The sequence below is a fragment of the Buceros rhinoceros genome, unplaced genomic scaffold, assembly GCF_000710305.1.
Source record: "Buceros rhinoceros silvestris isolate BGI_N320 unplaced genomic scaffold, ASM71030v1 scaffold8084, whole genome shotgun sequence".
NCBI lineage: Eukaryota > Metazoa > Chordata > Aves > Bucerotiformes > Bucerotidae > Buceros > Buceros rhinoceros.
In genome coordinates, this window is record NW_010406469.1 from 110,283 (window position 1) to 120,971 (window position 10,689).

Sequence of the window (10,689 nt, forward strand, 5' to 3'; positions counted from 1 at the left end):
AACGCTGCCTTTGCTGGGTGAGTTAGTTGTAAAATTATTATATTAAACCCTTATACAAGAGTTTATCAATCTTCAGTGTGCTGAGAATATATTAACTGCTTACAGTTCAGATCATTCCTGGGAGGCAGCCTGTTATTATCCAAATTTTGCTGGTCCAGAGAGATTAGGGGTTAGATGAATGAGACATTCATGGGTGAGAATAGAAGGAGCTTCTTTTCTCACTTAACCTATGCACAGATCTGAATTATTCACTTGGAGAAATGGCAACCTGACACAACACAAGTGAAATCAATAGATCGACCCCACTATAAAATTGTGATGAGTGAGAATAGAATCAGACTCCATTTAATAGACAGTGTGCAGAATTTTAAAGGCTATTTTCAAAGCTCTGTGGGAAAGTTAAGACACACTATTAACACGCTATTGGAAGTGCTCTGTTGGGGCAGGAGTTCTATATTCAGAGTTAATACCTTGCTGAAAAAGCCTGGACTGATTTATATCAGTGGGGGCTACAGCCTCTCTCATCCTCTGCAGTTTGCAATGAGCAAGGAATATTCTCTCTGCCTGGGCTGCTAGAACAGCATCACTGCATCTTTGATGCAGCCTGTTCTTATCAGAAAGTGCAGAGGCAATAATCATATCTCTACACTAGCTATGGTCCAAAGACCTTCTCCTAGATTCAAGCCCTTGTGCAACTCACCTTTTGTCACGAGCTTCAGAGCACAAACTACTTGAGTGACTCTCCCAAGCACAGTGAGAAAAATCTTCTACACATAATTCTGCGCCCAGATCAGTAATTCTGCCTGCACTCCAGATACAGTATGAAAGAGCAAATAATGCACTCCCATGTCCTTCATTACTTTTGCGGTGTGATAGGAAATGCATTCCACACTTTATGACTTTTAATTAGAAAAGGCCAAACCAGTATACTAGATATAAATATTTGTTTTAAAATCTGGATCTGTTTAAGAGGCAGCTAGCATCAATCCAAGTTCTCCCTCTTATGTTCAAATCATCACCGCAAGGATATTTGAGCAAGCTCAGCAATGGCCCATCAAACAGTCTTGCAGCTATTCATAATTCAAGTGGCAAGCTTTATAGTTTTCATCAGATACGTAGTACAAAGATGCTGTTTCCACTAAAATCAATGGCAATGCTCATACTGACCAAAAGTGCACAAAGTCAGTTTGTTGAAAATCCTGCCAGCAGATATTTCATGAGTTTTTCTTTTTCTGCTGTTTCTCTTAAATAAACAAACAAAAAATTCTTTCTATCCAGCTCCTGAAGAATCTTCTTACACTGTCTGTAAAGAGAGTGGCTGATGGGCTGCGTAGGGGTCACCACATCTCAGAAATCTCATTGCTAAGAGATTTAGAAACTTCCATTCAGGTTTTAACACAGTAACTTTTACTTTTAAATAGGGCTGGAATGAAGAAAAGCTATTGGACCAGGAACTTAGATGATCTGATTCAAGGAATTAAATTATCTTTCGAGAGTACAATTGGCTACAAGAAATTATACAAGCTTTTGGAATCATGGTGACTCTTCAGCACCGGACATTCTGACTGCTAATCTGCTTTTTAATTTATTTTATTTTTGAAGTCTCCAAGTATACTGGATACTATAACATGAGGAAATACTGTGACACGGTGGTTGGTGCAGTAGGACTGACATATGCAACAATTCACTTTCACAGACACTTAAACAGCAGTAACACTGCATTGCCAGTTTTATTTGCAAATCATGAAAAAACGTTCAATGTTTAACTGCCAGAATAAATTGTACTATTAATGGACATTTTCAATGGAGCATAGCATCTTGATGTCAATTCATCTTAGAGTGGAAAACAAGTAAATTTTAAATTATACTGTATTTTTATATAACAGGACAGCTTTGCTGACTGCAGATAAACAGAGAAAAAATCTGCCTTGCACAATTTATCTTCTGACTAGTTTTAAAAACAACCCAGAAAGTACTTTCTAAAACAAAGAGAAATGACTATACACTAAGGTATCAATTGATAACATTTTCATTTGCATACCTCCACTGGCATCCTGGATTTCCATATGAACTAAATCAGGGTCTCCGTCAACGCCAGCAACAGCCCTGAGAACGTAATACAATGAAGTTATGCAGAGCCAGCTACAAAATAGTAATTACGTGGATGGAAGAAAAGAGAGGATTTCATACTAACCAGCTTTAACATTCTAGCTGGGAAATTAAAATAAACCCCATTTGTAACACCCCATGACTAACATCTAGATGGAAACTATTTTTTACTATACTTGATATGCTTTTCTTAAATTTCTTTAGAATCTCTTACAAAAAAATATAAATAGGATCAATTGGCGAAAAAAACAGATATAGGTATGACATTGGAAAAATACCTTCATAATCATAAATTGATATATATAGATAGATATATACACACACAGAGGTATGCAGACAGTAATACGCACTGGCAAGTGCTAGAGCATATTTTTGCAATTATGTTTGACATTTGAGACTACAAGGCACATTTAGTCCTAAAAAAGACTTAGATTCCATTCTTATTAGAAATATCTTAAACTTGACACAGGGCTCCCATAACAAATTGATGTATCTTTGGTTAGTACAGTCAAGAGAAGAGTAGATTCTGCTTTGACAAAGGAAGAAAGTGAAGAATAATTTTGAGAATAGTGAGAAGGAAATTCAGTCAGAACTGATCAAGGTGTAGGTTAACTTTGAAAAGGTGTAATGGGAAAACAGGCTGATTTTCTCTTAATATCTCTCATGTCAAATACTCTAAGCCAAAATACGAGTTTTCTACCCTCAGGGCTTCCATTCCAACCTGAGAATGGCAGCCCCAGCTGTGTTTTTTTTCTGACCCTTTCATTGTCATTAGTCGGGCAGATTCTGCATAGAAAGTTTTCAGCTGACAGTTGTGTTGTCACTAAGTGAAGCAAAATCTGGCCCCACTCCCATAGCTACATCACTCTTCACTGGCGCAGTAAGAGTCCATTGAGTCAGCAGATGTGAGCTGGAGACACGCAAAGTGCAGTTGGATGCAGATATAAAAAAGTCTATGAAAATACTTAAGAGAAAATGATCATTTTGATACAATTATTAATAATTAAATGCAATAAAGCTATACTTTGGATTGAAATTACATCATTGTTTAAACATTTTAATAGCATTGATTTGTGAGGAGCGGTTAAAACTCAGACTTGGTAATTGGTGGCTCCTTGGGAATACAGACCAGGGGAAGAGACTGCATGTTTTCCACTGCTGCATAATAATCAGAAATAATCACATATGCTGATAAATTATCAGTCCAAAGAAGAAAGGGGAGGGGGAGGGATGAGCCTCTGCCAAACCATAAGATGTGAAGGAAACTTCCAATGGGAATTTTTTAGTATATTGGTCTCTGAAACACAAACTATTCTAGCATTTTGGAGGCAATTCATTAAGTTAGAGAAGATGTTACATTCACTGAGGTCTGAGAAGAATATATATGAGCAGAGGGAAGGGATCTGTAAACTTTTTTGCTGTGTGTGCTGTATGTATTTTTCTAGATATTCACAACATCAAATCAAACCTGCTATCAACGCTGCAGTCAGCGTTTTGAGGGAAGAAAATTATGTTTGCTGAATATTTTACTTTTTTGTGCTGGTTCTCATGCAGCTGAACCACAAACTAACAGAAACTTCAGGGTTGAAATTTTCTGAGGCTTAAACTGACATAATGATCAGCATCAATAATGCAAAGATAGTTTGGGGGTACTTTTGAAACAATCATTTTTTTATCTATAATTTATCACGCATGATGTCATAAGCACAGTTTGAGAAGTCAGAATCTTTACTTTCTCATATTTCTTTCAATACCACAGAAGTGACAATGATCTCACATCTACTGTGTTCCTCCTAACAGTGGCAGCTGGCTTCCAAAAGGTAAGTCCTCTGTTCCTAAACCAGCTGGTTCATCTCCCATGGTGTCCATTGACTATAAAGAAGGTTTAGGATGACAGCTCCATGTTGCAGTTTCACAATAATTTCTTCTCATTGGTCTACTAGATCAAGCCACCCCATTCTGTGTCCCCAGTCTTGCCTCTCCTTCACAGCATCAGCTGTCCCACTGAACAGCATTAGGAAGTGTCTAATTTAAAAGTGACCGTACAACAATGTTAAGACACGAGGCTGCCAAAAGAAATTACCATTAAGCTGTACCTGTAGATCTCTAACTTTAGTCAAGTCTAAGAGGTGAAATACACCATTTAAGTGCACTTTATCCATTCTGAAAGGCACAAATTATGAAAGCAGAAAAATGTTTTGTGTTTTTCATTAATTGTACAGATGAGCTATAACAGCAGAGACTGTTTACTCACTGAAGACATTACACCCCCAAGGTCTACTTTTGAATATCAGCTATAGATCAGTTTCTGAACTCCAAAGACCCTTTATCCAGCTTTACAAACACTTAGGAATAGTCCATTCATCTTTTCTTGAAAAAAAGACCCCATCTACTATGGCTGCTATGAAAATCTTCAGAACAGAGCATAACTAATGAAGTGCCCTTGAAGCTATAGCCCTGGAGAATAAAATAATCTACTCATTTCATTGGTCTCCTCTGCCAACAATTTTTAAAAAGCAGTACAGTTATTTCATTTGAGCTTAAATCATGAACCAAAGGAAAAATCATGTGACACTATGCTGGCTAAACACAGTCTAGGTCCCTCTGCCCCTTTCTTAAAATGATAAGCAAAACAATGTATATACAGCAAATGATCCACTTAAAAGGAAGGCAAAATTGTATCTTTTTTCATATTGAGGGAGAAATGCTGTACTATTTCTTTCTTTTTTTCATTTTCATTTACAGACTTGCTACTGCCCCAACATAACTGCATTGTACCAGCATGAGGACTGTGCCCACGCATCCACTCACAAGCATAGTTTACTGTTCCTCACCTGGCTTTAGAATAGGACCTCTTCTGTTTTACAAAGCACAGATGCAATGGACCCTGATAATCCAACAGCTTCTTCTTTTTAAGTTGAAATTTCAGCATCAATTTTAATTTTTCCCTCCAAATAGAACAAGCACTTTCTCAGGAACTATCTATTTTTCTCAATTCTAGCAGTGTTTTTGGTTTCGTTTGGTTAGAATTCCCCACTTTTCTTCTCACAGTAGACTGCACTGAAAATATCTCAGCAGTCTGGGACCATTGCTTTGTTTATTTGTTTTACTTGGGTAAAGGACGGCTTGCCACTGAACTTAGGGTTTTCTGGTTTGGGTTGTTTCATCATTTTACATTCAACCATTAAAATTTCCAATGAAATGCAGACTATCTTTAATTTTAGAAGAGACAAGTCTTCCTCTAGGAAAAGAAATACCTCTTGACCAAGTATACCAAACCAGCATTTCAGATCATTTAACAGCATGGTTACAACACTTCAGAATTAAAATAGCCCAACTTGATTGTAGGATGGTGTAAACGTAGTCAGTCTCAACACGCTTCTTCCCTTTCCTGTGAACACAAGTTCCCATTATCATCCTTGTGCTTGTCTGACACCATGCTGAGCCTCTTGGGAAAACTAGTCCTGCAGAATATAATTTTAGAACTTTTTGGAGGGATCAGTTTTCTGTTTCTTAAAGTATTGGATCATGTCAACATTTAAGCATCAATCCTGTGGAAAACAAGCATCAGATAGTCCCTTTTGGTGGTACAGAGATGAAATTGCCTCAGCCGCAGCGCAGCTTTTGTGCATGTCTAACCTCATTTACATCGTAAAGCTGCATCTAATAAAACATAACAAGAAGCAGAGGGAAATCAGGGCACCTTTGTTTCTATTCAGGCCTGAATTTGGTCTCCTGAGCACTTTCTCACACATATGGTTTTTTAGAGTTTAGAGAAGTTGTTCTGAAAGATTAGCTGTTGTATGAGCTAATTCTTTACATCTCTGCATTAGTGCTCTGCCAGGTAATTCTACTGACCTTAGCAGCATTACATCAGCATCAAAATGGTGCAATGGAGGGGACTAACAAGACCCCTGCATCTGCCTTGGTTTGTGTATAAATGTATACTCCGTGATACAACCATTAGGTATTTTAAATAATGATGCTAAAATTCTTAGAGTTTAGAATTTTCCATTAGGAACTGCAATCACTTTTGGCATTATTTTAATAATAGGCTTTCTTTTATTCGGCTACCTCTCTTCTTCACAAACTACCCCAGTATTTTCTTACTCTAGTTAAACGCAGTATTAGAAAAACACCAATACTCACCTAAAATTTGACATTTATGTAATACACATGATCAAAAATTACCCCGATACTACATATATCAAAATGTGAATCATAAGCACCAGTCCCTTACATGAAAATTGATTCATATTTTATTTCAAGCAGTAAACCCTTCTTTGTTTCCAGTAGTCCGGACTCATTCTTTCTGTAGGGGAGCAGTTGTTGGCAAACACTAATCAAGTAGAGCCTGCTATGGACTTACATCTTTTCTGCCTCAAATGGATCCCTTCATATTTGATTCAGATCACTTGGGTGCTTATTAATGAAAAGACATCTTCAAACAGGACATCTGAAAACAAAACCAAATCAAAGCAAACCTGCTTGCTGATGTGCAGTAGTCTCCAATCAAAGGCCATCTGAAAACTTGCCAGTCTTCTCAATCTGCCCCTCCATAATCTCTGAATATGAAGTTTATCCAAAAGGTAACAAGTTCCCAGTTTATACTGACTGATTTTAGCAATTGGCTTAAGGGCACCGCCTGGCTCAGAAAGCAAGTCAAAATTATGCAAATGTTTTTGCCGAGTTGCTTAAAATCATATTGATTCTTGACAATCTGGTTACTCAGAAAGACAAAGCTACAGTTTGATTCATACAAGATAAAAATACATTTGATTATGACTCATTTGTGTTTCAGGGCTTGATGCCTTCACATCTGCTTTGAAAGATGCACCTTCAATGATTCAATCAAGGCTCTACACAGCCACCATGTGCTCCTACTTATTTACTCCCTATGTTTAAGTGCTTTTTAACAAAAACATTTTTCTTGCCACCTTTATCCAAACAGCAAAGCTGAAGTGCTCTGTCATTGCTGTGCATTGACCTTGGCTGGCTTCCAGGTGCAAAGAAGCCTGTTCTATAACTCCTCCTTCTTAACAGGACAGGACAGGGGGAGAAAGTAAGATTAAAAGCTTGTCAGTCAAGATAAGGAGAGGGAGATTGCTCACCAATTACCATCACAGGTGAAAGACACTTGACTTGGGGAAGATTTATTTAATTTATTGCCAATTAATAACAGAGTAGGATAGTGAGAAACAAAAAACAAACTAAAAAAACCCATCTTTTCCTCATCCCTCCCTTCTTTCTGAGCTCAGCTTCACCACCAATTGTCTCTACCTTCTCCCCCCAGAGGTGCAGGAGGATGGGGAATGGGGGTTGTGGTCAGTTCATCACACATTGCCTCTGATGCTTCCTTCCCCTGCTCCAGTGTGAGATCCCACCCATAGGAGACAGTCCTTCCCAAACTTCTGTAGTGTGGGTCCTTTCCATGGGCTGGAGTTCTTCAAAAGCTGGAACCAGTGTGGGTTCAATCCACAGAGTGCAGTCTGTCAGGAACAGACTGCTCCAGCATAGGCCCCCCGCAGGGCCACAGGTCCTGCCAGAAAACCTGCTCCGCTGTGAGCTCCTCTCCACGGGCCACAGTTCCTGACAGGAGCCTGCTCCTGCGTGGGCTTTCCACAGGGTCACAGCCTCCTTTAGGGCACATCGACCTGCTCCAGAGTGAGGTCTTCCACAGGCTGCATGTGGCTATCTGCTCCATCATGGACCTCCATGGGCTGCAGGAGGACAGCCTGTCTCACCATGGCCTTCACCACAGGCTGCAGGGAAATCTCTACTCTGACACCCAGACCACCTCCTCCACTGACCTTGGGTCTGGACGGCTGTTTCTCTCACATTTTTCTCATTGTTTTCTCCCAGATGGTGTTGCACAGCTTTTCTACCCTTTCTTAAATGTGTTATGACAGAGGTGACACCAGTGTCACCCATGGGCTCAGCTTTGGCCAGTGGTGGGTCTGTGTTGGAGCCACCTGCAACTGGCTCTGTCTGACACTGGGGTAGTTCCTGGTCCCTTCTCACAGAAGCCCTGAATGCTCCTGCTACCGAACCTTGACACAAACCCCAATACAGGCATACACATCACCATGTACACAGAAAGAAACAGAAACAAATACCACCCCAAGTGATTAAGTCAAACATAAGAATGACTGGCACACAGATTCTTGGCCTCCCGCAGAGGAGCCTTTCACACAAAACGCAATGTTAAGGCTCAGTGAAATCCTCTTTGCATTTCTCTCCCCTTCAGGGCATAACATTGCAGAAATCCCTGCTTTCATCTGACACTTGAATAGCCAGAGACCCACTACCCTTGACATTAATGGGTACGGCTGTGATTGATTACCTGTATAGGATTTCATGATGAGATCAGACCTTTGGTTTCCTGAGAACAACTGTTCTACCCAAATAAACTCTTCATTTTTTATTTTTATGTTCTCACCTCTCATGAAAATGGAGAACCTATAGCTAAAAATAAGAGTAACAGATACCCGTAGCACAGGATCCACATACCCTAGCGAGTCAAGGATGAAGCATTTCTGAGGCTCTAGACAGATCCTAAAGGAAATGTGCTGGACCCAACTCTCTGGTAATTACTGATTCCTGACTTTCCATGCTGGGGTATATTTGTGCTGTGTAGACAACTGATTCACAGTCTATTCTTTGCTTACATATTACTAAGCTCTATTTTGAGAAATCAAAAGGAACTTAACTGGTGCATAAGCTTTGGGGACTGAGAAGAATAGCAGCAGAGCCAATGGAATCCCAGATTGCACTACTGTCTTCTACTCAAGGATTACCACATAACACATCACCCTTTTTTAAAAAAAAAATGGGCTTGATATATATAACTGATTGCATACCATGTGATGTTTGGCTGGTATAGGTCGTTTCTCTTAGCATTCATGCCTACAAATACACCAAGAACTCAAAAAAGTATTTATAAAGGATGGGTAAATTAAAAAAAAAGAAAAGGATTTTAATTTCCCTAGCTAGTATTTATACAGAAATAAAATATTCATTTTCTGAATATAGGTACAAAATGAAATTTTTGTTTTGAATTACATTGTGACTTAGCATTTAATTTCATTAAGTTAATTTCAAATCCGCATTTCATGATTTTGCATTGAAAAATTTTGAAAAAAACTTTTCAATGAACACCAGAGCATTTATTTTCAGTATTTCCATATTTTCTGAATATTTTTTCTATATTTTGATTTTTTCATTTCAACTTGAATGAGAAACAAGCAAAGAAAGATAGATAAATTTCTACAATGCATCCATTTTGCATCTATCAACAGCCTTATAGCTCTTTTGTTTTCAGAATAGAATATTTTCAGTTGGAAGGAACCTACAGTGATCATCTAGTCCAACTGCCTGACCACTTCAGGTTAAAGCATGTTATTAAGCATATGGTCCAAATGCCTCACTGAAAGCCTGTTTTGCTTCCTAAGATGCTAAGAAAAGACAAAGCGCTATGAAGGATTAGTCAACTTTCGTTTCTGAAAGACTAAATGAAAAAAATCAGGAGAAGGGCTGGAAGGTGGTAAGAAAGTATCACACTATATCACAGATGGAAGAAAATATTCTGTGCTCCTAAAATAGAGATGAAAGTATAAACCTTATACTGATACCAATAAACTTTCCATTAGTTCCACTATCATGAAAGAACAAATTTCAGACATTAAATCTGCAAAGATACTTAAGGGATGGTCCAAAACACTTGAAAAGCAAACAAAGCCTGGAAGATTTTAATATATTGCTTATTAACCTACAGTATAAGTTCTGAACATAAATAGTTTAAAATACTCAGTCCCTACTGACCTTTCCTTAATGTGAATACATGGGACATTTAGATTTGCGTTGAGTGAAAAAAAATGCTTCTTCAGGAAAGCATAAAGATCTGGCTGCTGCTCAAGGCACAGCACAAAATCGTTTTTACAAAGCACAGGAAAATATTATTATGTAGGGGCTTCAATAGATTTTTGCATATTTAGATGATTTTATAACTTTCTGGGTAAAAGTTTGCAGTTTGCTAGGCTTGTAACCTTTCAGCTTTGCAAAAGTAGTGTAACTTTGTAAAAGTGGCATGAAACAGACAAAAATTGAGGCACAGGGCAAGGCAACCAGGGCAGGGCGAGGCCTCAAGAATAGGGTTAGGCAAAAGAACGAGCTGAGACAGATAAGAAGAATAAGGGGCCCAAGCAGGCTGATGGTTTATCACCAGTCCCACTCACCACTGCGCATGAGCAACGGACCCGAGGTCAAAAGGCCAAACCCAATGAAGACTCTGAAAGGCTCTTACTTCCTCCCCACGACCACCAAGAGACCACCACCAGAGTGCACTACGCATGCGCCGAGGGGAGGAGACCTAATTAACATAGGAAGAGGGACAGGTTGTGCATATGTATTAGGAGATAAGGAAACCTTTTGAATATGGATGCTTTGCTGCTTTAAATAAGGGTCATTCACCGCTGATGGTGTGCGAGCATTTTAAGGGAAACCCTCCCTGCCGCACCCAGCGCTGCAGAGCTGGATAAAACATACCGGCTTTACAACCTACGCAGGTTGTGGAGTTTGATT

The 10,689-nt window shown here is 39.0% G+C and overlaps 1 protein-coding gene across 1 annotated transcript in view; it reads right to left on the reverse strand.

Moving 5' to 3' along the window:
- Positions 1-10,459, reverse strand: part of SORCS2 (sortilin-related VPS10 domain containing receptor 2) — a 99,164-nt gene extending 88,705 nt beyond the window's left edge. The window contains exons 1-5 of the mRNA XM_010134095.1: positions 10,344-10,459; positions 8,453-8,574; positions 7,920-8,159; positions 4,180-4,231; positions 2,042-2,106 (exon numbers count right to left, since the gene is read on the reverse strand). Of these exons, the coding sequence (XP_010132397.1) occupies positions 2,042-2,106; positions 4,180-4,231; positions 7,920-8,159; positions 8,453-8,574; positions 10,344-10,459 (595 nt within the window). The remainder of the gene's footprint in view (positions 1-2,041; positions 2,107-4,179; positions 4,232-7,919; positions 8,160-8,452; positions 8,575-10,343) is intronic.
- Positions 10,460-10,689: the final 230 nt, after the last annotated feature.